At 43.7% G+C, this 27,681-nt stretch overlaps 1 protein-coding gene across 2 annotated transcripts in view; it reads left to right on the forward strand.

Moving 5' to 3' along the window:
* necab2 (N-terminal EF-hand calcium binding protein 2) overlaps positions 1-27,681 on the forward strand; it is a 130,000-nt gene that overhangs the window by 99,898 nt on the left and 2,421 nt on the right. Inside the window, exons 9-12 of one of the 2 annotated variants that reach the window (XM_014149085.2) lie at positions 5,416-5,472; positions 20,238-20,350; positions 23,911-23,988; positions 27,032-27,123. In XM_014149085.2, the coding sequence (XP_014004560.1) occupies positions 5,416-5,472; positions 20,238-20,350; positions 23,911-23,988; positions 27,032-27,123 (340 nt within the window). The remainder of the gene's footprint in view (positions 1-5,415; positions 5,473-20,237; positions 20,351-23,910; positions 23,989-27,031; positions 27,124-27,681) is intronic. The other variant, XM_014149086.2, reaches the window with a different exon arrangement.

Here is a 27,681-nt window from a genome sequence, read left to right on the forward strand (position 1 = left end):
TGATTTTACCCAGAGGTGACCTCAGGCCCATCCCAGATGTGCTCTTGTTGTCTGTAGAATGCTTGCCTGCTGCTTCAAGAAGCATAATTTCCTTTTCCCGTTGTGTCATTATAAAGACCTCAATTACCGTGGCAACTGGAGCACCAGCCCGCTTTCTTCCACAAGCAGCCCTCGTATTGCTACAGTATTTGGTTCTGTATGAAAGAAAATTCCAGGATCTCAAACTCACATTGAGACACATCTGCGTTGAGTCATCATGCACCATTATGCACTCAGTAAGACATTTGTGGGAAGGATTCTGCTATACAATACAGTGTTTCACTCCACTCCCACCGGAAAGCAGAGAGTAACTTCAGAAACACCACAGAATGTGACATTTTCTCAGTTTTCAATAGTTGCGGTCCATATGCGGCCTGCTGTAGACTTCAGAATAATAGGACACAGAGTGACTGCATTGCTCATGCCATTGTTACCTGACTCAGTTGATCCAGCCCATGTTCTCCTATCACTGCTTTGGATTGGATTTAATACTGGGCGATGGGAAATATAGCTCTCCAATACAGTGGTGCCTTTTCTGGGCTTTACGTCTCTGATTAAGATCTCTGTGATTACTTGTTTGAGCTCTTGATCTCTAATGTCAACACATGCACTATTAAATGTAGTGTCTACACATGCAATTTTAAATGTTATCTTAAAGGCCCTTCCACATTATCCTGTGTGATAACTACCCTCTGCAGTGTAACATTTTCCTCTACAGATCTGTGAGTATATTAGCTAGCTAAACGATATAGCATGTCACATTATTCAAGTCAGATGTCTGTTCAAAAGGAAATCAAGCCTTTCTCTCATTACAGCGACAATCCATTATAGGGGTGGGGGTGTAGTTTGACAGTTTGAAGGGAACTCCTTTGTTAACTGTAATAAAGGGGTCATAAAGCAGCAATGAAAGTATAATTCATGACTACCTTAGTTACTGCAGTTTTTATTCACTGCCTAACCAGATGAATATAATGCTCATGGTTTATGAGCAATATAGTGATTATGTGTTTATGTATTCCAGAAGAGTATTGTTGAATTTCTTGTTATCTTTCTCAATTTTGTCATCTGACACATGTATATTATAAAAATATATATATAACAGTACCAGTCAAAAGTTTGGACACACCTACTCATTCAAGGATTTTTCTTTATTTTTACTATTTTCTACAATGTAGAATAATAGTGAAGACATCAGAACTATGAAATAACACATATGGAATCATGTCGTAACCAAAAAAGTGTTAAACAAATCAAAATATATTTTAGATTCTTCAAAGTAGCCACCCTTTGCCTTGATGACAGCTTTGCACACTCTTGGCATTCTCTCAACCAGCTTCATCTGGAATGATTTTCCAACAGTCTTCAAGGAGTTCCCACATATGCTGAGCACTTGTTGGCTGCTTTTCCTTCACTCTGCGGTCCAACTCATCCCAAACCATCTCAAATGGGTTGAGGTCGGGTGACTGTGGAGGCCAGGTCATCTGATGCAGCACTCCATCACTCTCCTTCTTGGTCAAATAGCCCTTACATAGCCTGGAGATGTGTTTGGTCATTGTCCTATTGAAAAACAAATTATAGTCCCAATAAGAGCAAACCTGATGAGATGGTGTATCGCTGCAGAATGCTGTGGTAGCCATGCTGGTTAACCCCTGTGCGGGACGGACATCCAGCGAAAAATCATATCGCCATTAGCATAACAAAATGTAATAATTAATAAAAATAATAATAATTGAAATTATATTGTTTTATAGATACACCTCTCCTGAATCGAACCACGTTGTCCGATTTCAAAAAGGCTTTACAGCAAAAGCAAAACATTAGATTATGTTAGAGGAGTATATCGTAAAAGTAGCCACATAGCCATTTTCCGACCAACCACATGCATCACAAATAACCAAAAAACAGCTAAATGCAGCACTAACCTTTGACAATCTTCATCAGATGACACACCTAGGACATCATGTTACACAATACATGCATTCTTTTGTTCGATAAAGTTCATATTTATATATAAAAACAGCATTTTACATCGGTGTGTAACGTTGACTAACTATTTTCCCTCAAATGCATCCGATGAAACAGAGCTACAATTTACTAAATTACTATTCGAAAACATTTTTTAAATGTAATATTGTCATTCTAAGATTTATAGATGAATATCTCTTGAAAGCACCTGTAATGCCAGATTTAAAAATAACTTTACTGGGTAATCACACTTTGCGATAAAAGGGGATGCGATACTCAGAACAATAGGCTAGCAATAGCAATAGGCTAGCCATCTTGGAACAATCGCATATCACATCTAGTCTTGTATACTATTGTCAATAATCCCTTACCTTTGGTTGTCTTCATCAGAAAGCACTTCCAGGAATCCCAGGTCCACAACAAATGTATTTTCGTTCGAAAAAATTACTCCTTTATGTTCCAAGAGCTTGTTCTTGTTAGCGCGTCTGAAGGCTGATCCAAATGCTTCGTCGGCCACGGGACAGCCATTTCGAGAAAATGCATTTTTTCCCCATTTAGGTTAGTTCAAACATGTCAAACGTTGTATAACATAAATCTTCAGGGCGTTTTTCAACAAGAGAGCCAATAAGATTCGAGGGGGACGATTGCATTGTGTTTAAAACGTTTCGAAAGGGGAGGGTAACCAGGGGCGCCGGCGTCATAATGGTGATGGCCCTCTCCGTGTGACCACGTTCCACAGCGTCTCATTCATTCAATTTTAACAGTAGAAGGCTCAAACCAATTTGTGAAGACTGGGGACATCTAGTGGAAGCAATAGGAAGTGCTCAATGAACCATAGCTCACGGTGTGATTAATAGGCAACGTGATGAAGTTGAGTTCGCAATTCAGAATTCCACTTCCTGTTTCCATCTGTCTCAGGGTTTTGACTGCCATATGAGTTCTGTTATACTCACAGACACCATTCAAACAGTTTTAGAAACTTTAGGGTGTTTTCTATCCACAAGTATTAATTATATGCATGTCCTAGCTTCTGAGTGTGAGTAGGAGGCCGTTTAAAATGGGCACAATTTTTTTTCAAAAATCGCTTTAGCTTCCCCTATCCTAGGGGAACGCCCAGAGGTTAAGTGTTCCTTGAATTCTAAATAAATCACTGACAGTGTCACCAGCAAAGCACCATCACACCTCCTCCTCCATGCTTCACAGTGGGAACCACACATGCAGAGATCATGTGTCTCACAAAAACACGGCAGTTGGAACCCAAAATCTCACATTTGGACTCATCAGACCAAAGGACAAATTTACACCTCTCTAATGTCCATTGCTCGTGTTTCTTGGCCCAAGGAAGTCTCTTCTTATTATTGGTATCCTTTAGTAGTGGTTTCTTTGCAGTAATTCGACCAAGAAGGCCTGATTCACGCTGTCTCTTCTGACCAGTTCTTGCCATAATATGTACTTTTAACAAGGCACACCTGCTAATTGAAATGCATTCCAGGTGACTACCTCATGAAGCTGGTTGAGAGAATTCCAAGAATGTTTCCAAGCTGTCATCAATGCTACTTTGAAGAATCTAAAATCTGAGAGAGAGAGACGGGGTCAGTCATCAGAACAGTATGAAAGCAAGTCTTGAGTCTGCTGTGACAATCTAGAGAGGAAATCACTGGATGAAAATATATACACTGCTCAAAAAAATAAAGGGAACACTTAAACAACACAATGTAACTCCAAGTCAATCACACTTCTGTGAAATCAAACTGTCCACTTAGGAAGCAACACTGATTGACAATACATTTCACATGCTGTTGTGCAAATGGAATAGACAACAGGTGGAAATTATAGGCAATTAGCAAGACACCCCCAATAAAGGAGTGGTTCTGCAGGTGGGGACCACAGACCACTTCTCAGTTCCTATGCTTCCTGGCTGATGTTTTGGTCACTTTTGAATGCTGGCGGTGCTTTCACTCTAGTGGTAGCATGAGACGGAGTCTACAACCCACACAAGTGGCTCAGGTAGTGCAGCTCATCCAGGATGGCACATCAATGCGAGCTGTGGCAAGAAGGTTTGCTGTGTCTGTCAGCGTAGTGTCCAGAGCATGGAGGCGCTACCAGGAGACAGGCCAGTACATCAGGAGACGTGGAGGAGGCCGTAGGAGGTCAACAACCCAGCAGCAGGACCGCTACCTCCGCCTTTGTGCAAGGAGGAGCAGGAGAAGCACTGCCAGAGCCCTGCAAAATGACCTCCAGCAGGCCACAAATGTGCATGTGTCTGCTCAAACAATCAGAAACAGACTCCATGAGGGTGGTATGAGGGCCCGACGTACACAGGTGGGGGTTGTGCTTACAGCCCAACACCGTGCAGGACGTTTGGCATTTGCCAGAGAACACCAAGATTGGCAAATTTGCCACTGGCGCCCTGTGCTCTTCACAGATGAAAGCAGGTTCACACTGAGCACGTGACAGACGTGACAGAGTCTGGAGACGCCGTGGAGAACGTTCTGCTGCCTGCAACATCCTCCAGCATGACCGGTTTGGCGGTGGGTCAGTCATGGTGTGGGGTGGCATTTCTTTGGGGGGCCGCACAGCCCTCCATGTGCTCGCCAGAGACTGCCATTAGGTACTGAGATGAGATCCTCAGACCCCTTGTGAGACCATATGCTGGTGCGGTTGGCCCTGGGTTCCTCCTAATGCAAGACAATGCTAGACCTCATGTGGCTGGAGTGTGTCAGCAGTTCCTGCAAGAGGAAGGCATTGATGCTATGGACTGGCCCGCCCGTTCCCCAGACCTGAATCCAATTGAGCACATCTGGGACATCATGTCTCGCTCCATCCACCAACGCCACGTTGCACCACAGACTGTCCAGGAGTTGGCGGATGCTTTAGTCCAGGTCTGGGAGGAGATCCCTCAGGAGACCATCCACCACCTCATCAGGAGCATGCCCAGGCGTTGTAGGGAGGTCATACAGGCACGTGGAGGCCACACACACTACTGGGCCTCATTCTGACTTGTTTTAAGGACATTACATCAAAGTTGGATCAGCCTGTAGTGTGGTTTTCCACTTTAATTTTGAGTGTGACTCCAAATCCAGACCTCCATGGGTTGATAAATTGGATTTCCATTCATTATTTTTGTGTGATTTTGTTGTCAGCACATTGAACTATGTAAAGAAAAAAGTATTTAATAAGATTATTTCTTTCATTCAGATCTAGGATGTGTTGTTTGTGTTCCCTTTATTTTTTTGAGCAGTATATATTTTAACATTTCTGTTCAGTTGCAAATAAGAAATGTGAGGTGAAAAAACCTGCCCAACTGGGTTTATGCAGTGCAGAGTAGGGTTCCTCTGTTCCCCTGTTCCAGTGCTGCTTAGGGTTAACGCTAATGCAATTGTGGTTCTTGTGTTTTGGTTCTTATTGCAGACAGTTTGGTTTGACCTGCATCAGAGGCTAACAGACACTGATGGCACAGCCAGCGCAGTAAGTAGCATCGTTATGCCTGAGAGCCTAGTAGGGGGGCACTGTATGGCAGTGACACTGTGGAGGACTCGCTGCTCCACCACTCTCTACTCCTCACAACCCCCCATAGACACATCTCCATTCTGAATTTCCCAGCATGCACAGGGAATCATTGGCATCTCATATCCAACTCCTCTCCAGCAGAAAGCAGCCAATAAGGTTACCTCAAATTTATTTCCCATTTCAATCATGTCTAAAAGTTGCTTTTCGTCTCCATGCATGAAGAGCATGAGTGCATGTCATTTATTTTTTGCTATCAATGTACCGTAGTCAGATTCAGTGCTTCAGTTCAAAATATGTATTTTAAGTGTCTCCCATGGGGGGGGGGTTCTTTTACACTGCAACCTTAGGGCAAGCACACAGTCTGTTCATATTGTTGGCATGGCCTTATGCTTCCATATAAACAATTGCTAAACAATCTGGACTGTTTCCTGCAGTATAGCTAACTTCTTTAAATCAAATAAAATACTTCAACAAAATCGAAAAGACTCAAATGTTTATTTACCGTTTGTGTAGTCTGCGACAAGCATACTCTCCAAATGCCAAATGCTATTATGCTCTTATGACCCTTTCATAATTTTTCTTTGATTAAAGAGGCCAAAGTTTCTCCATCTGGTTCATGAAATAGATTCTCTTAATATATATATTTATAAATCTCTCCCTCAGCAGCATGACTGTATGAGATGTGGAGGCAGTGGCCTGTAGAGCTGACAGTATGAGTAAGATGGAGAGATGGCAGTTCACACAGGGACAATCAGAGGTCTGATGGCTCTGATGAAAAATACATGGGCTGGTGTGTCTAACTGAGCATCAGTGCAGCTCCCCTTCCTCCGCTTGCTCCTAGGGTCCTACTGCAGCAGTGCACTGGCAGCTCCTGCTCTGAATCTGAACCAAGACACCTGTAACCTACCTCCGAATGTCTTCTGCCTTATTGATGCTTGAGGGATCAGAGCAAATTTAATTATTCCTTTTCACCCATTAATCTTGTTAGCGTCTAGAGCTATCATTTGCACTGACAAACAGGATTACAGCAGGCTTCACCTGTCAGCTGGGCGGTCTGATTGGTGTGGGGCTGCTCGTGCGCCCAAAGCTCAGTAGGGGCACATTGGTAGCCCGATGGGTATTCTTAAAGTGGGAGAGAAGACTGAACCTTTTGACCCACCGTACTCTCAGCAGGGTTTCTCTTAGTGCTGTGAACATTACTGAAAGTGAGCCATCAGCTCAGCATACGATCAAGAATAGAAATATATTGTCGAGAGTAATGTTTTTTACAAAAGCATGTACAGCGGAGGTGCTGGAGTTCGCCATCCACACTTGAAATTCCTTTTTGTATGGCATTTTGATACTGATATGGTACCATTACTGTATGTGTATTATGCAATGTTTCTTAATGCAAATCCATCCCCCGCAAAAACTGAATCGTTCCAGTAATTTCCCCCTCCTCTCCAGCACCCAGGTCACACATATATGAGACTGGGGTCTGATTATTAGCTCTTTGATATGCCTTAGTCCCTATTTAATAAAATGCTAGCTTCCAACTTACTGTGCTACAGCTAATGATGCTCTGGCTTTGTTTTCTTGCTGTTTACTGAATGATACAAACATTCCCATTTTACAAATTGATTGCCTGCTTGAGAAATTGCTAGGTATTTTACATGTTATCCTAGAGGGGGTGGCAATGTGGTAAAATATTGATTGACATAAAATGGGGGGGGGGCATGCCCTCAAGTAGCACTCGGTAACGCATACAGCAACCTCATTACTTACTGGTTTATCTGATTTTACAGAGAGGAAAACCAAGGCCAGTCTATAGCCTAACCTGGCAGAACAGAGCGTGTGTTTGAAATTCACTGCTCGACTGAGGGACCTTACAGATAATTATGTGTGGCGTACAGAGATTAGTTAGTCATTAACAAATCATGTTAAACACGATTATTGCAGTTCGTGCGACTTATTATGCAATTTGTTAAGCACATTTTAGGCTTGCCATAACAAAGAGGTGTAATACTGTCATAAGGCACTTTATATTAAATGTATTTATTAGACCAACTTTTCTAGTGTTAATAACCTACATGACCAAAAGTATGTGGACACCTGCTAATCGAACATCTCATTCCAAAATCATGGGCATTAATATGGAGTTGGTCCCCCTTTGCTGCTATAACAGCTTCCACTCTTCTGGGAAGGCTTTCCACTAGATGTTGGAACATTGCTGCGGGACTTTCTTCCATTCAGCCACAAGAGCATTAGTGAGGTCGGGCACTGATGTTGGGCGATTAGGCCTGGCTCGCAGTCGGCGTTCCAATTCATCCCAAAGGTGTTCGATTGGGTTGAAGTCAGGGCTCTGTGCAGGCCAGACAAGTTCTTCCACACTGATCTCGACAAGCCATTTCTGTATGGATCTCGCTTTGTTTACGGGGTGCATTGTCATGTTGAAACAAGAAAGGGCATTCTCCAAACTGTTGCCACAAAGTTATCAGCACCGAATCATCTAGAATGTAATTGTATGCTGTAGCATTAAGATGTTCTTTCACTGGAACTAAGGGGCCTAGCCTGAACCATGAAAAACAGCCCCAGACCATTATTCCTCTTCCACCTAACTTTACAGTTGGCACTATGCATTGGGGCAGGTAGCATTCTCCTGGCATCCACCAAACCCAGATTTGTCCATCAGACTGCCAGATGGTGTAGCGTGATGGCATTGCGCATGGTGATCTTAGGCTTGTGTGCGGCTGCTCGGCCATGGAAAGCTATTTCATGAAGCTCCCGACGAACAGTTCTTGTGCTGACATTTCTTCCAGAGGAAGTTTGTAACTCGGTAATGAGAGTAATGAGTGTTGCAACCGGTCCCGTTCTGTGTGCTTGTGTGACCTACCACTTCGCAGCTGAGCCGTTGTTGCTCCTAGACGTTTCCACTTCTCAATAACATCACTTACAGTTGACCGGAGCAGCTCTAGCAGGGCAGAAATTTGACGAACTGACTTGTTGGTAAGGTCCTATGACGGTGCCATGTTGAAAGTCACTGAGCTCTTCAGCAAGGCCATTCTACTGCCGAAGTTTGTCTTTGGAGATTGTACGGCTGTGTGCTCGATTTATACATTTGTCAGCAAGGGGTGTGTCTGAAATAGCCGAATCCACTAATTTGAAAGGGTGTCCACATACCTTTGCATATACAGTACCAGTCAAAAGTTTGGACACACCTACTCATTCCAGGGTTTTTCTTTATTTTTTATATTTTCTACATTGTAGAATAATAGTGAAAAAAGGAAAAAGGAAACCGCACACTGCTCTTGATAGTATCACTGATATTTAATAAGCTTACGTATCGGCCTAACGGCCTTCGTCAGAGCTATAATAGAGAATAATACTGAAGACATCAGAACCATGAAATAACACATATTGTCACGACTTCCGCCGAAGTCGGTCCCTCTCCTTGTTCGGGCGGCGTTCGGTGGTCGACGTCACCCGCCTTCTAGCCATCACCGATCCACTTTTCATTTTCCATTTGTTTTGTCTTTGCTTTACACACCTGGTTTCAATTCGCCAATTACATGTTCATTATTTAACCCTTTGTTTTCCCCATGGTTTTTGTGCGTGATTGTTTTATGTATGTTCGGTCCGTTATTGTGGGCTTGGTATTACGACATGTTATTGGAATATTTGAGTAAAGTTACTTGTGTTACTCATCTCTGCTGTCCTGCGCCTGACTCCTCTTCACCAGCTACACCCAGACCACTACACATATGGAATCATGTAGTAACTAAAAAATGTTTTAAACAATCAAAATATATTTTAGATTTTAGATTCTTCAAAGTAGCCACGCTTTGCCTTGATGACAGCTTTGCACACTCTTGGCGTTCTCCCAACCAACTTCATGAGGAATGATTTTTCAACAGTCTTGAAGGAGTTCCCACGTATGCTGAAGACTTGTTGGCTGCTTTTCCTTCACAAACAGTGTCACCAGCAAAGCACCCCCACACCATCACACCTCCTCCTCCATGCTTCACGGTGGGAACCACACATGCGGAGATCATCCGTTCACCTACTCTGTGTCTCACAAAGACACGGCAGTTGGAACCCAAAATCTCAAATTTGATTCATCAGACCAAAGGACACATTTCCACTGCTCTAATGTCCATTGCTTGTGTTTCGTGGCACGAACAAGTATCTTCTTCTTATTGGTTTCCTTTAGTAAATCAAATCAAATCAAATGCTATTGGTCACATACACATGGTTAGCAGATGTTATTGCGAGTGTAGCGAAATGCTTGTGCTTCTAGTTCCAACAGTGCAGCAATATCTAACAATTCCACAATAAATACCTAATACACACATATCTAAGTAAGGACTGGAATAAGAATATAGAAATATATTGATGAGCAATGTCAGTGCGGCATAGGCTAAGATGCAATAGATAGTATAGAATACAGTATATACATATGAGATGAGTAATGCAAGATATGTAAACATTACTAAAGTGAATAGTGTTCCATTTATTAAAGTGGCCAATGGTTACAAGTCTGTATGTAGCCAGCAGCCTCTCTGTGCTAGTGATGGCTTTTTAGCAGTCTGATGGCCTTGAGATATAAGCTGTTTTTCAGTCTCTCAGTCCCAGCTTTGATGCATCTGTACTGACCTCCCCTTCTGGATGGTAGTGGGGTGAACAGGCAGTGGCTCGGGTGGTTGTTGTCCTTGATGATACTTTTGGCCTTCCTGTGACATCTGGTGATGTAGGTGTCATGGAGGGCAGGTAGTTTGCCACCGGTAATGCGTTGTGCACACCGCACCACTCTCTGGAGAGCCTTGAGGTTGTGGGCGGTGCAGTTGCCGTACCAGGCGGTGATATAGCCCAACCGGATGCTCTCAATTGTGCATCTGTAAAAGTTTGAGAGTCTTTGGTGACAAGCCAAATTTCTTCAGCCCCCTGTGGTTGAAGAGACGCTGTTGCGCCTTCTTCACCACACTGTCTGTGTGGGTGGACCTTTTCAGTTTGTCAGTGATATGCACACCGAGGAACATATAACTTTCCACCTTCTCCACTGCTGACCTGTCTGTGGACAAGGGGGTGCTCCCTCTGCTGTTTCCTGAAGTCCACGATCATCTCCTTTGTTTTGTTGAGTGAGAGGTTATTTTCCTGACACCGCACTCCGAGAGCCCTTACCTCCTCCCTATAGGCTGTCTCGTCGTTGTTGGTAATCAATCCTACTACCGTTGTGTTGTCGGCAAACTTGATGATTGAGTTGGAGGCGTGCGTGGTCACGCAGTCATGGGTGAACAGGGAGTACAGGAGGGGGCTGAGCACACACCCTTGTGGGGCCCCAGTGTTGAGGAACAGCGAAGTGGAGATGTTGTTTCCTTCATTCAACACCTGAGGGCGGCCCGACAGGAAGTCCAGGACCCAATTGCACAGGGCGGGGTTCAGACCTAGAGCCTCAAGCTTAATGATGGGCTTGGAGGGTACTATGGTGTTGAATGCTGAGCTATAGTCAATGAACAGCATTCTAACATCGGTATTCCTCTTGTCCAGATGGGATAGGGCAGTGTGCAGTGTGATGGCGATTGCATCGTCTGTGGACCTGTTGGAGCCATAAGCCATGTAATGTAATGTAATGTAAATGTAATAAGCAAATTGAAGTGGGTCTAGGGTGACAGGTAAGGTGGAGGTGATATGATCCTTGACTAGTCTCTCAAAGCACTTCATGATGAGAGAAGTGAGTGCTATGGGGCGATAGACATTTAGTCCAGTTACCTTTGCATTCTTGGGTACAGGAACAATAGTGGCCATCTTGAAGCATTTGTGGACAGCAGACTGGGATAGGAAGAGATTGAATATGTCCGTAAACACACCAGCCAGCTGGCCTGCGCATGCTCTGAGGACACGACTAGGAATGCCGTTTGGGCCGGCAGCCTTGCGAGGGTTAACACGTTTAAATGTCTTACTCACGTCGGCCACAGAGAAGGAGAGCCCATAGACCTTGGTAGCGGGCTGCGTCGGTGGCACTGTATTATGCTCAAAGCTGGCATTTTGCTTATTTGATTGCCTTGCGGAGGGAATGACTACTCTGTTTGTATTCTGCCGTATTCCAAGTCGCCTTGCCATGGTTGAATGCGGTGGTAAGCGCTTTCAGTTTTGGCGAATGCTGCCTTCTATCCACGGTTTCTGGTTAGGGTAGGTTTTAAGTCACAGTGGGTACAACATCTGCTATACACTTCCTTATAAACTCACTCACCGAATACGTCGATATCATTCTCTGAGGCTACCCGGAACCTATCCCAGTCCGCGTGATCAAAACAATCTTGAAGCGTGGATTCCGATTCGTCAGAACTGTGTTGAATAGTCCTTAGCACGGGTACTTCCTGTTTGAGTTTCTGCCTATAGGAAGAGAGGAGCAAAATGGAGTTGTGGTCAGATTCACCAAAAGGAGGGCGGGGGAGGGCCTTGTATACATTGCGGAAGTTAGAGTAACAATGGTCCAGTGTTTCTCCAGCGCTACAGTCGATATGCTGATAGAATTTAGGTAGCCTTTTCCTTAAAATTGCTTTGTTAAAAACCCCAGCTACAATAATTGCAGCCTCAGGATACAGTTGAAGTCGGAAGTTTACATGCACCTTAGCCAAATACATTTAAACTCAGTTTTTCACAATTCCTGACATTTAATCCTAGTAAAAATTCCCTGTTTTAGGTCAGTTAGGGTCACCACTTTATTTTAAGAATGTGAAATGTCAGAATAATAGTAGAGAGAATTATTTATTTCAGCTTTTATTTCTTTCATCACATTCCCAGTGGGTCAAAGGTTTACATACACTCAATTAGTATTTGGTAACATTGCCTTTAAATTGTTTACCTTGGGTCAAACATTTCGGGTAGCCTTTTGGCCCATTCCTCCTGACAGAGCTGGTGTAACTGAATCAGGTTTGTAGGCCTCCTTGCTCGCATACGCTTTTTCAGTTCTGCCCACACATTTTCTATAGGATTGAGGTCAGGACTTTGTGATGGCCACTCCAATACCTTGACTTTGTTGTCCTTAAGCCATTTTGCCACAACTTTGGAAGTATGCTTGGGGTCATTGTCCATTCGGAAGTCCCATTTGCGACCAAGCTATAAGTTCCTGATTGATGTCTTGAGATGTTGCTTCAATATATCCACTTAATTTTCCCTACTCATAATGCCATCTATTTTGTGAAGTGCACCAGTCCCTCCTGCAGCAAAGCACCCCCACAACATGATGTTGCCACCCCCGTGCTTCACGGTTGGGATGGTGTTCTTCGGCTTGCAAGCGTCCCCCTTTTTCCTCCAAACATATCGAGGGTCATTATGGCCAAACAGTTCTATTTTTGTTTCATCAGACCAGAGGACATTTCTCCAAAAAGTATGATCTTCGTCCCCATGTGCAGTTGCAAACCGTAGTCTGGCTTTTTTATGGCGGTTTTGGAGCAGTGGCTTCTTCCTTGCTGAGCGGCCTTTCAGGTTATGACGATGTAGGACTCGTTTTACTTTGGATATAGATACTTTTGTACCTGTTTCCTCCAGCACCTTCACAAGGTCCTCTGCTGTTGTCTGGGATTGATTTGCACTTTTCGCACCAAAGTACGTTCATCTCTAGGAGACAGAACGCGTCTCCTTCCTGGGTTTATACTTGCGTACTATTGTTTGTACAGATACACGAGGTACCTTCAGGCATTTGGAAATTGCTCCCAAGGATGAACCAGACTTGTGGAGGTCTACAATTCTTTTCCTAAGGTCTTGGCTGATTTTCTTTTGATTTTCCCATGATGTCAAGCAGAGGCACTGAGTTTGAATATAGGCCTTGAAATACATCCACAGGTACACCTCCAACTGACTCAAATTATGTCAATTAGCCCATCAGAAGCTTCTAAAGCCATGACATCATTTTCTGGAATTTTCCAAGCTGTTTAAAGGCACAGTCAACTTAATGTATGTAAACTTCTGACCCACTGGAATTGTGATACAGCGAATTTTAAGTTAAATAATCTGTCTGTAAACAATTGTTGGAAAAATGACTTGTGTCATGCACAAAGTAGATGTCCTAACCGACTTGCCAAAACTATAGTTTGTTAACAAGATATTTGTGTAGTGGTTGAAAAACAAGTTTTAATGACTCCAACCTAAGTGGACTCCAACCAACCTAAGCCTAGTTGTTAGAGTGTTGGGCCAGTAACCGAAAGGTTGCTAGATCAAATCCCCGAGCTGACAAGGTCAAGCTCTGTCATTCTGCCCCTGAACAAGGCAGTTAACCCACTGTTCCTATGCCCTTATTGTAAATAAGACTTTTTAGTTAAATAAAGGTAAAATTACAAATTAAAAAAACTTCCGACTTCAACTGTTTATGGTTTCTAGTTTGCATAAAGTCCAGTGAAGTTCCTTGGGAGCTGTCTTGGTATCGGCTTGAGGGGGGATATACACGGCTGTGACAATAAACTAAGAGAATTCTCCTGGGAAATAATACGGTCGGCATTTGATTGTGAGGAATTCTAGGTCAGGTGTTGTTACAATTACACCATGAGTCGTTAATCATGAAACATACATCCCTGCCCTTCTTCTTCCCAGGAAGATTTGTATTCCTGTCAGCGCAATGTACTGAGAATCCCGGTGGCTGTACCGACTCCGACAGCATATCCTGAGAGAGCCATGTTTCCGTGAAACAGAGTATGTTACAATCCCTGATGTCTCTCTGGAAAGCAACCCTTGCCCTGATTTCGTCAACTTTGTTATCTAAGGACTGGACATTAGCGAGTAATATACTCGGAAGCGGTGGGTGGTGTGCGCGCCTCCGACGTCTGACTAGAAGACCGAACCGACTCCCTCTGCTCCAGCGGCGTTGTTTTGGGTCGGCCTCTGGAATCAGTTCAAATGCCCTGGGTGGTGCGGATAAAGACTCCGCTTTGGGAAAGTTGTATTCCTGGTCGTAGTGCTGGTAAGTTGACGCCACTCTGATATCCAATAGTTCTTCCCGGTTGTATGTTATAACACAAGATTTTCTGGGCTAACAATGTCAAAAAAACGAAATACTGCAAAGTTTCCTAAGGACTAGAAGCGAGGCAGCCCTCACTGTCTGCGCTATTTTCATTAAGTAGTGGTTTCTTTGGAGCAATTCGACCATGAAGGCCTGATTCACGCAGTGTCATCTGAACAGTTGATGTTGAGATGTGTCACTTGAGCTCTGTGAAGCATTTATTTGGGCTGCATTTTCTGAGGCTGGTAACTCTAATGAACTTATCTTCCGCAGCAGAGGTGACTCTGGGTCTTCCTTTCCTGTGGCGAACGTCATGAGAGCCAAATTCATCATAGCGCTGGATGGTTTTTGCGACTGCACTTGAAGAAACGTTCAAAGTTTTCCGTATTGACTGACCTTCATTACTTAAAGTAATGATATGGACTGTCGTTTCTCTTTGCTTATTTGAGCTGTTCATGGCAAAATATGGACTGGGTCTTTTACCAAATAGTGCTATCTTCTGTATACCACCCCTTCCTTGTCACAACACAACTGATTGGCTCAAACGCATTAAGAAGGAAAGAATTTCCACAAATTAACTTTTAACAAGTCACACCTGTTAATTGAAATGCATTCCAGGTGACTACCTCATGAAGCTGGTTGAGAGAATGCCAAGAGTGTGCAAAGCTGTCATCAATGCAAAGGGTGGCTACTTTGAAGAATCTCAAATCTAAAATAGATGTTGATTTGTTTAACACTTTTTTGGTTACTGCATGATTCCATATGTGTTATTTCGTCGTTTTGATATCTTCACTATTATTCTACAATGTAGAAAATAGTACAAATAAAGAAAAACCCAAACTTTTGACTGGTACTGTATATAAATATATACATGCAGGATTGGAAATTATGCAGACAATTACATTGATAGAACCCACAATCTATTTACAATATTAAAGCTGATCCACCCATTTGGGGTTTTTTTAAATAAAAAAAAGTGGGGTAAGGTGCGTCAACAGGTGCGTCATAGGTCAAGTCACATAGATAGATTTCTAGGAATTTCTAAATAATTGGTGTTATAATTTTTTTATTACCATGCGCAGAGGAGTTAATTAATTGAGATGTACGTGAGTTACTTGCTGGATAAAAACACCAGAGAGTACTCAAATTCTGTGAGACACCCGACTCAAACGCTGAACAGTCAGAACTTAATTAAATATACGGATTTCTGTGGTTATCATGACGTCACATGCATCAATGACCCACATGCCCAGACGACAGGGAAGTGGGGAAATCCGTTTACTTTGCATCTCCACGAGAGGAGTGGTCACCGTGTGGTTCCCCAGATCTGACATCCATCCTGCCTCCGGGGCCGGGAGCTCTTCCATCACTCAACTCACCTGCTGGGCAGTACTCCGAGAGAAGAAACTCGTACGACTGAATCAGACACAATGTACATTCATCCAGTACAGGATTGAAGACGCCCAGCAAGGAAAGTACAGGGTGGTGTACACAGACCAGCAGCGCCTAGAGCTAGAGAAGGAGTTCCAGTACAGCCGCTACATCACCATCAGGAGGAAGACAGAGCTGGCCCTGAGCCTCAGCCTCTCAGAGAGATAGGTACAGATCTGGTTCCAGTACAGCCGCTACATCACCATCAGGAGGAAGACAGAGCTGGCCCTGAGCCTCAGCCTCTCAGAGAGATAGCTACAGATCTGGTCCCAGTACAGCCGCTACATCACCATCAGGAGGAAGACAGAGCTGGCCCTGAGCCTCAGCCTCTCAGAGAGACAGATACAGATCTGGTTCCAGAACAGCCGCTACATCACCATCAGGAGGAAGACATAGCTGGCCCTGAGCCTCAGCCTCTCAGAGAGACAGGTACAGATCTGGTTCCAGTACAGCCGCTAAATCACCATCAGGAGGAAGACATAGCTGGCCCTGAGCCTCAGCCTCTCAGAGAGACAGGTACAGATCTGGTTCCAGAACAGCCGCTACATCACCATCAGGAGGAAGACATAGCTGGCCCTGAGCCTCAGCCTCTCAGAGAGACAGGTACAGATCTGGTTTCAGAACAGGTGAGCCAAGGAGCTGTCCCAGCAGGCCTCTAAGACCACAACCACCCTGACCCTTACCCCATCCAGCCTTGCTGACCCCGGAAATGGCTCCATGGCAACCAGCTCCAACAGCAGCAGCTTGTTGTCAGAGACAATATCAATCAAAGAGGAGTACTGAGTTCCTTTACTGTGGACAAACTGTACAGCTCTTGAATAACCATATTAAACTGCTGTTCCCATAAATAAATAAAAAGATAGCTAGGTGGGACAACCAAATATTACTGGCATAGTAAGTACACTTTTCCTCAGTAAATTAGCTATCAGCAAAGCCGGGGGTCAAGTGCAAGTGTTGGTTCGGGGGGCGAACCAACACTTGCAAAAGGGCGATTGTAAACCCAGGAAAAAATACTCTACCCTCCCCATAGCAAAAAATATATATTAGACAACCCTCCCCTATTTTGGACCCCCCTCAACCCAGTAAATTATGAACTCTCCCTAAAGATAACACATTAATCCTGAAGATAGCGCAAACATTATGCAAATTAGTTTTGTTTATAGAGTAAGAGAGGGGTATGACAATAATTAGTTCTCTTTCATATGCCTAAGCTCTTTCCTAATGCTTATATTCAGTGGGAATATCCTACTTGATATTGCTGGATTAGCCTTAACCATTACTTTCTATTGGCAACTGATCTGGCAAAAATGGCAATCTGCAATACCATGATTACCACAGATAACACTGCTACTCCTACTGCTCTCTCTTCATCTGCCCACGTGTTCTCGCATACCCCTAGAGCATCGAGCCAGCGGGGTGGTGGCACTGGAATCCTCATCTCTCCCAAGTGGACATTCTCTCTTTCTCCCCTGACCCATCTGTCTATCTCCTCATTTGAATTCCATGCTGTCACAGTTACCAGCCCTTTCAAGCTTAACATCCTTATCATTTATCGCCCTCCAGGTTCCCTTGGAGAGTTCATCAATGAGCTTGACGCCTTGATAAGTTCCTTTCCTGAGGATGGCTCACCTCTCACAGTTCTGGGTGACTTTAACCTCCCCACGTCTACCTTTGACTCATTCCTCTCTGCCTCCTTCTTTCCACTCCTCTCCTCTTTTGACCTCACCCTCTCACCTTCCCCCCCTACTCACAAGGCAGGCAATACGCTTGACCTCATCTTTACTAGATGCTGTTCTTCCACTAATCTCATTGCAACTCCCCTCCAAATCTCCGACCACTACCTTGTATCCTTTTCCCTCTTGCTCTCATCCAACACTTCTCACTCTGCCCCTACTCGGATGGTATTGCGCCGTCCCAACCTTCGCTCTCTCTCCCGCTACTCTCTCCTCTTCCATCCTATCATCTCTTCCCTCTGCTCAAACCTTCTCCAACCTATCTCCTGATTCTGCCTCCTCAACCCTCCTCTCCTCCCTTTCTGCATCCTTTGATTTTCTCTGTCCCCTATCCTCCAGGCCGGCTCGGTCCTCCCCTCCTGCTCCGTGGCTCGACGACTCACTACGAGCTCACAGAACAGGGCTCCGGGCAGCCGAGCGGAAATGGAGGAAAACTCGCCTCCCTGCGGACCTGGCATCCTTTCACTCACTCCTCTCTACATTCTCCTCTTCTGTCTCTGCTGCTAAAGCCACTTTCTACCACTCTAAATTCCAAGCATCTGCCTCTAACCCTAGGAAGCTCTTTGCTACCTTCTCCTCCCTCCTGAATCCTCCTCCCCCTCCCCCCCTCCTCCCTCTCTGCGGATGACTTCGTCAACCATTTTGAAAAGAAGGTTGACGATATCCGATCCTCGTTTGCTAAGTCAAACGACACCGCTGGTCCTGCTCACACTGCCCTACCCTGTGCTTTGACCTCTTTCTCCCCTCTCTCTCCAGATGAAATCTCGCGTCTTGTGACGGCCGGCCGCCCAACAACCTGCCCACTTGACCCTATCCCCTCCTCTCTTCTCCAGACCATTTCCGGAGACCTTCTCCCCTTCCTCACCTCGCTCATCAACTCATCCTTGACCGCTGGCTACGTCCCTTCTGTCTTCAAGAGAGCGAGAGTTGCACCCCTTCTGAAAAAACCTACACTCGATCCCTCCGATGTCAACAACTACAGACCAGTATCCCTTCTTTCTTTTCTCTCCAAAACTCTTGAACGTGCCGTCCTTGGCCAGCTCTCCTGCTATCTCTCTCAGAATGACCTTCTTGATCCTAATCAGTCAGGTTTCAAGACTGGGCATTCAACTGAGACTGCTCTTCTCTGTGTCACGGAGGCTCTCTGCACTGCTAAAGCTAACTCTCTCTCCTCTGCTCTCATACTTCTAGACCTATCTGCTGCCTTTGATACTGTGAACCATCAGATCCTCCTCTCCACCCTCTCCGAGTTGGGCATCTCCGGCGCGGCCCACGCTTGGATTGCGTCCTACCTGACAGGTCGCTCCTACCAGGTGGCGTGGCGAGAATCTGTCTCCGCACCATGCGCTCTCACCACTGGTGTCCCCCAGGGCTCTGTTCTAGGCCCTCTCCTATTCTCGCTATACACCAAGTCACTTGGCTCTGTCATATCCTCACATGGTCTCTCCTATCATTGCTATGCAGACGACACACAATTAATCTTCTCCTTTCCCCCTTCTGATAACCAGGCGGCGAATCGCATCTCTGCATGTCTGTCAGACATATCAGTGTGGATGACGGATCACCAGCTCAAGCTGAACCTCGGCAAGACGGAGCTGCTCTTCCTCCCGGGGAAGGACTGCCCGTTCCATGATCTCGCCATCACGGTTGACAACTCCCTTGTGTCCTCCTCCCAGAGTGCTAAGAACCTTGGCGTGATCCTGGACAACACCCTGTCGTTCTCCACTAACATCAAGGCGGTGACCCGATCCTGTAGGTTCATGCTCTACAACATTCGCAGAGTACGACCCTGCCTCACACAGGAAGCGGCGCAGGTCCTAATCCAGGCACTTGTCATCTCCCGTCTGGATTACTGCAACTCGCTGTTGGCTGGGCTCCCTGCCTGTGCCATTAAACCCCTACAACTCATCCAGAACGCCGCAGCCCGTCTGGTGTTCAACCTTCCCAAGTTCTCTCACGTCACCCCGCTCCTCCGCTCTCTCCACTGGCTTCCAGTTGAAGCTCGCATCCGCTACAAGACCATGGTGATTGCCTACGGAGCTGTGAAGGGAACGGCACCTCCATACCTTCAGGCTCTGATCAGGCCCTACACCCAAACAAGGGCACTGCGTTCATCCACCACTGGCCTGCTGGCCCCCCTACCTCTGAGGAAGCACAGTTCCCGCTCAGCCCAGTCAAAACTGTTCGCTGCTCTGGCACCCCAATGGTGGAACAAGCTCCTTCACGACACCAGGACAGCGGAGTCAATCACCACCTTCCGGAGACACCTGAAACCCCACCTCTTTAAGGAATACCTAGGATAGGATAAAGTAATCCTTCTAACCCCCCCTTAAAATATTTAGATGCACTATTGTAAAGTGGTTGTTCCACTGGATATCATAAGGTGAATGCACCATTTTGTAAGTCGCTCTGGATAAGAGCGTCTGCTAAATGACTTAAATGTAATGTAATGTAAATGTTATATGGCAGACTGCAAGCACTCCACAGAGCATTCCCATCACACGATATAATGGATTTTGTTTCCTCTCTGTTTTTATCTACCTCTTTTTCTCAACCCCTCTCTCTTCCTTTGTCTTTCTCTCTCCCAGTCCCTGTACTTGATTCGTCAGGAGATGGCGGTATCCCAGAAGCAGCTGGGAGAGTTCTGCGAGGCCCTGAAGCAGTACCTGAAGAATGTCTCTGCCCAAAGAGACTGCTTCCAGTGGGTCCACCTATTTCCCTTTATCTGTCATTGTCAATCTTTCATAATAGTGACCTTTTGTCTGCTGTGTGTGTGTTTTATTTATGGCTGATCTATTCCCAACCTAACTGGTTATTTGTGGAACCCTGCTCAAGTACTTTAGCAATCCTCAATACACATTTTAATATGCGAGACTGATGCTTGACGCCAGTGACTTCTGCACTGACACATTTCTTTGTTAACACGATTGTGTCATGCCTTTACAAATCCTCATATTCATCTCTGGAGTGATGGGCTGTGCCTTCATAATGCTTGTTTTGTCACAATGCTCAGCAAGGTACTAAACCCATCCCCCGGTATAATGGCAGGAAGCTCAGGGGAGAGAACATGAATAGATATGAGTAAATAAAGAGGACAAATAAGTCAACATTACAGTGACCTTGGTTGAGGGAGATGGGGAGAGACAGAGAGCCTCTGAGTGCTGGTGTGTGCAGGTTAGTAATGGCTGAGAATCCATCTGACAGAGAAAGGATGTGCTGCATGTGGACTGAAGAGGCAATCAGACCTGTGAAAGGTGTCTGGCCGCTAGATAAACCTGTTAGACACGCTGTTCTCCTCTGCCTCGCCACAACCATCATCAACTAGGAGGAATCTCCATGTGACAAGGGACCATGGAGTGGAAAATAGGGTTGAGCAGATTAGAGAAAGCTGGATTTAGTTGGACAGAGACCCTGATCTTTTGCTCTGAGGTAGCCTACTACACAACCTCCAAATACACTAGAGCATTGCTGTCGTAGCGAGGATATTTATTTATCAAGAGCTGCTTTGTAGAGAAGATGACATGTACAGTTGAAGTCAGAAGTTTACATACACTTAGGTTGGAGTCATTAAAACTTGTTTTACTGAGTGGAATTCATTATTGATCTATGTCATTAAGTTGTGCTCTGATTTTATATATATATTTATATTATATTATGGATTGTACTACACGTACTCCACAAATTTCTATAGTTTTGGCAAGTCGGTTAGGACATCTACTTTGTGCATGACACAAGTAATTTTCCCAACAATTGTTTACAGACAGATTATTTCCCTTATAATTCACTGTATCACAATTCCAGTGGGTCAGAAGTTTACATACACTAAGTTGACTGTGCCTTTTAAACAGCTTGGAAAATTCCAGAAAATGATGTCATGGCTTTTGAAGCTTCTGATAGACTAATTGACATAATTTGAGTCAGTTGGAGGTGTACCTGTGGATGTATTTCAAGGCCTACCTTCAAACTCAGAGCCTCTTTGCTTGACATCATGGGAAAATCAAAAGAAATCAGCCAAGACCTCAAGAAAAAAAATGTAGACCTCCACAAGTCTGGTTCATCCTTGGGAGCAATTTCCAAACACCTGAAGGTACCCCGTTTATCTGTACAAACAATAGTACGCAAGTATAAACACCATGGGTGTCACGCCCTGACCTGAGAGAGACGTTTTATTTCTCTATTTTGTTAGGTCAGGGTGTGGGTTGGCATTCTATGTGTTATATTTCTATGTTGTTTTTTTCCTTTGATTGGCCTAGTATGGTTTTCAATCAGAGGCAGCTGTCTATCGTTGTCTCTGATTGGGAATCATACTTAGGCAGCCCTTTTCCCTCCTTCAGTGTGGGATCTTGTTTTTGTACAGCTCAGTAAGCCTGCAGAACGTGACGTTAGTTTTTCGTTGTTTATTATTTTGATTTAGTGTTTTGAGTTAAATAAAATAGAAATATGAACACTTACCACGCTGCACCTTGGTCTTCTCCTTACGACGATCGTCACAATGAGACCACGCAGCCGTCATACCGCTCAGGAAGGAGATGCCTTCTGTCTCCTAGAGATGAACGTACTTTGGTGCGAAAAGTGCAAATCAATCCCAGAACAACAGTAAAGGACCTTGTGAAGATGCTGGAGGAAACAGGTACAAAAGTATCTATATCCAAAGTAAAACAAGTCCTATATAGACATAACCTGAAAGGCCGCTCAGCAAGGAAGAAGCCACTGCTCCAAAACCGCCATAAAAAAGCCCAACTACGGTTTGCAACTGCACATGGGGAGAAAGATCGTACTTTTTGGAGAAATGTCCTCTGGTCTGATGAAACAAAAATAGAACTGTTTGGACATAACGACCACCGTTATGTTTGGAGGAAAAAGGGGGAGGTTTGCAAGCCGAAGAACACCATCCCAACCGTGATGCATGGGGTTGGCAGCATCATGTTGTGGGGGTGCTTTGCTGCAGGAGGGACTAGTGCACTTAACAAAATAGATGGCATCATGAGTAAGGAAAATTATTTGGATATATAGCAAAATCTCAAGACATCAGTCAGGAAGTTAAAGCTTGGTCGCAAATGGGCTGAAATAAATCCTTTTCTCTACTATTATTCTGACATTTCACAGTCTTAAAATAAAGTGGTGGTCCTAACTGACCTAAGACAGGGAATTTTTATGAGGATTAAATTTCAGGAATTGTGAAAAACTGAGTTTAAATGTATTTGGCTAAGGTGTATGCAAACTTCCGACTTCAAATGTATCTTATTTCCTATCATGTAAATCAATGTAGCAGCAGATTCTTAGGCCGTGTAAGACTCAGTTCAAAAGGACGAGTTCCTCTACAGTCCGTTTCAGAAAGACTCCCTTGAGCCAAGTCCAGGAAATGGGCCGCGTGTTGTCAGCAGCGTTTTGTAATCTCATCATAATGCACATAGGGTCGGTGAATAATTTATCACTGAGGAATTGGACTCTGAGTCTGTACTGCTTCTACTGCTGCTGCTGAATAGGCAATTTTCTTGTGTCTTTTCTAGTCTCACACACCACCACAATCTAGGTCTGACACTTTCTTTTCCTCCCTCTCATCGCTTTACTCTTGGTTCCTATAAGTGCTTATATATGGTACTAATACATCCTGTCAAACTCCATAAGAATATGTCCTTCTTTTTAGTCATTGAACTCAGACTCAAATACACACAAACGCTGGCAAAGTTATGGGAAGGAAGCACATAAATTAATGCACAGACGCACACTAAATCAACCTCCCACTGTCCACAGCTTTCTTTTAGATGGACACACACTGGCTTGGACATAATGTTTCTTTGGTTTGATTAATGTGATTGTTGAGCCTTGCACAGCATCTGCCCTTCAAATGAAACAATGTAGTGGTCTAATATAGATGTTACCTCCGACAGAGAGCTGCTAGCCGTAATGGAAGCATTCAGCGGGTCAATAAGACATGTCAGGAGTCTCTCCAGTGGAGTTGTGAGCTCCACTGTGATGGAAGCAATTATAAAACCCAGCTCATACAGTAGAACTGTTCTACTGCACTAAACCCGAGGCACAACTCATCCACTACTGCCCTCCAGTGGAAGACTATGGGTGTCTACTGCTATGGTTTATGTGGTGTGAAAGTGTTTCTTTGCTTAACTACCACACATAACTACTTCTACATATGCTTATTGGCAATTAACTCTATTAGAATATTTCAAAGTTCTCCAATTTCCACTGCGCATTATTGACTTTCCAATGTCTTACTCTCTTTTTTATTCCTTTCTTTCTCAGTGTGACTGCAGTGCGGCTGCCGGATGGACTCTCCTTCGTGGTGTATGAGTTCTGGGATGGAGAGGAGGAGTGGAAAAAGTAAGACCTAGATATGTGTCAGATTTGACCTTGTTCCTCTCTCTCCCACATCTCCTGAACCTTGACTCATTGGTCTTCTTATAATCCCATAGGTCCAATTCCCAGAAAAGATGGAATCAATAATGCACAATCATTTGATATTTTTGTATCATTATCTACATCCGATCCGAATTAGTGAATAACTACTATTTTGTATGCACGGTTCTTTTATGAGATACAGTCGCTAGTGAAAGTCTACACACCCCTTGCAGTCTTCACATTTTTCTGCTTTAAAACTTAATCTCAAAAGGGATTAAAAAACTTTTAAATTCTACCGATCTACACAACCTACTACACACTTTCAAAGTTAAAGAAAAAGTATAAAACATTTTCCAAAGGAATAAAAGATCAAGATAAAAATAAATATCAAAGGAGCAAAGGCCAGATAAAAAAGTTAGTCTTCTAGATACCTTACCCCTGGGATAGTTTTCTTTTTTTAGCGTGACAATTACACACATGTTAATGCAAAAGACACACTGGAATGGCTTTCCAATAGGTGTTGTGTGTTCCTGAATGGTCCTGTCTCATTCCAGAGACAAGGTTTGAATATTGCTATCCATCAATGACTCCCAACCAAATTTACTGAGCTTGAACAATTTTGACAAAAACAATAGATTTACACTGAGTGTACAAAACATTATGAACACCGCTCTTTCCATGACATAGGTGAATCCAGATGAAATCTACATTATGGTCCCTTATTAATGTCAGTTGTTTAATCCACTTCAAATCGGTGTAGATGAAGGGGAGGAGACAGGTTAAAGAAGGATTTTTAAGCCTTGAGAGAATTGAGACATGGATTGTGCCATTCAGAGGGTGAATGGTCAGGACAAAAGATTTAAGTGCCTTTGAACGGGGTATGGTAGTAAATGCCTGGCACAGCGGTTTGTGTCAAGAACTGCAACGCTTCTGGGTTTTTCATGCTCAACAGTTTCCCATGTGTATCAGGAATTGTCCACCACCCAAAGTTGGTAGAATCTTATTCAAAATGTTTCGCAGCTGTAATGGCTGCCAAAGGTGCTTCCACCAAGTATTAACTCTGGGGTGTGAAGACATCCTTTAAAAAAATATGTAAATCATTAATTTGGAAAATATCCTGTACTTTTTCTTAAACTATAGAAGTGTGGAGTACAAAAACCTAATTAATTTCAAAAATATATTTTAAGGCAGCAAAATGTGAAGACTGCAAGGGATGTGTAGACTCACTATGCACTGTGTGTGTATTTCTTACATGATTGAGTAGATGAATACAGAAGAGCCATCGTTGCTTAGTGTTTTTGTTGTTCATACTAAGGTAACATCTGGAGTCAGTCTCTGGTTAAGTAGACTCCTGAGGTCAGTGGAGGCTCCTCAGAGGAGGAAGAGGATGACCATCCTCCTCAGTGAATTTCATAAAAATAAAAATAGTGAAACATTTAAAAAGTTATAATTTTTAGATAAAACTATATTAAATATATTCACGTGACCAAATAACTGATAAAATACACTGTTCTGCTATTCAGGTCTACAGTAGCCTCAATGGCTGACAATGTAAAAATCTGTCATTCTTCCCCTGAACAAGGCAGTTAACCCACTGTTCCTAGGCCTTCATTGTAAATAAGAATTTGTTCTTAACTGACTTGCCTAGGTAAATAATGGTTAAATAGAAAAAAAACAGCAGTCTGTATGGTAGCACCATGGTGTAGCCAGAGGACAGCTAGCTTCCGTCCTCCTCTGGGTACATTGACTTCAATACAAAACCTAGGAGGCTCATGGTTCTCACCCCCTTCCATAGCCTTACACAGTAATTATGTCAACTTCCCGGAGGACGTCCTCTAACCGATCAGAGCTCTTTCAGCATAAACTGACATGTTGTCCACCCAAACAAAGGATCAGAGAATGAATCTAGTCCTGAAAGCATAAGCTACAGCTAGCTAGCACTGCAGTGCATGAAATGTGGTGAGTAGTTGACTCAAAGAGAGAGAAAAACAGTAATTAATTTCTGAAAAAATGAAGGAGAAGCAAGAGAGAGATATTTAGTCTTTTTTTTCATTTTCACTTTCACTTACTTAGCTAGCAAATGCAGCTAGACAGTTTAGCCTACTAAAACACCCGGCTCAAATAGAGGGATGTATGTTAGTTAGCTAACTATGACTATCCAACACAATACTATGACTTTTCCAAGTCAGGGTAAGCTTTTGGTTTTATTCATTTATTGTCACCGGGGCCCACCGGTGTAAATGCTAAACTGCTTACTAACTGTATACTGTACAAATGATTGTAGCCAGTTGACATGTGTGCACCTACAGTATGTTGTAAACTTTCATTCATAGGGAAAATGTGAGTATAATGTAGTAGCCTAAACCTATCGACGTTACATTGAGCTGGGTGAATGGAATATGAATGACAGTCATCCAATATGCTGTAATAAAAACAAAAAAGAATCATCCTCCCTCATCTTAAACGGCACAGACCACCAGATGTACAGTATGTGACTCTACAGCAGCAGGGATCAAATCAAATCAAAGTCTATTTGTCATGTGCGCCGAATACAACAGGTGTAGACCTTATAGTGAAATGCTTACTTACAGGCTCTAACCAATAGTGCAAAAAAGGTATTAGGTGAACAATGGGTAGGTAAAGAAATAAAACAACAGTAAAAAGACAGGATATATACAGTAGCGAGGCTATAAAAGTAGTGAGGCTACATACAGACACCGGTTAGTCAGGCTGATTGAGGTAGTATGTACATGTAGATATGGTTAAAGTGACTATGCATATATGATGAACAGAGAGTAGCAGTAGCGTAATCTAGCTACAGCTAGAATAAGGCTGACATAATTACTTATTGATGTTTTTGGGGATGTGCTGAGGCTGTAATGCATCTTTATCTTGTATGTTCTCATTAATATTTTACTGCTCACAATCACAATATAATCTATGGGGCATACTGAAGAAGTGAGTGAGCGTGCATGTGTCCGCGTCTGTCTTTGTGTGATCTTATGCCCTCCACCTCTGTCCTCAGACACCTCCAGACTGCGTCCTCCAAGGCCTTTCAACATGTTAAAGTGGACACTCTGTGCCAGCCTGAGGCTGTGTCTACTGTTGCTGTGCCAGGTTAGTCTCCTGAGAGGGCAACCAGGTCTCAGAGAATTTCATATTGTTCTGTACATAAATCTGAGACACTCGATTTAGTATGATATGTTACGTTTGCTATGGTTACATAAGACAGACACTTACATAAGGCAAAACAAAAGGAGGGTGGTTGGTCGGGGTAGATGGGTGGGCGTATAATGCAAATGTCTAGTAACACAAAAGTTGCGAGTTTGAATCTCATCACAGACAACTTTAGCATTTTAGCTTACTTACTACTTTTTTGCTACTTTCCAACTACTTAGCATGTTAGCTAACCCTTTTCCTAACCTTAACTATTTTATCTAACCCTTCACCTAAAGCTAACCCTTTTAGCTAACCCTTCCCCTAACCCTAACCGTTTAACCTAACTCCTAAACTGAACCCTAACCCTAACCCAGCTAACATTATCCACCTAGCTATTATCCGTAACATATCATACGAATTGTAATTCGTAACATATCATATGAAATTGGTGATGGACATCCACAAATGAATACATACCATACAAAACGTAGCATATTGTACTAAATGGAGTGTCTT

Source organism: Salmo salar, chromosome ssa16, assembly GCF_905237065.1.
Source record: "Salmo salar chromosome ssa16, Ssal_v3.1, whole genome shotgun sequence".
NCBI lineage: Eukaryota > Metazoa > Chordata > Actinopteri > Salmoniformes > Salmonidae > Salmo > Salmo salar.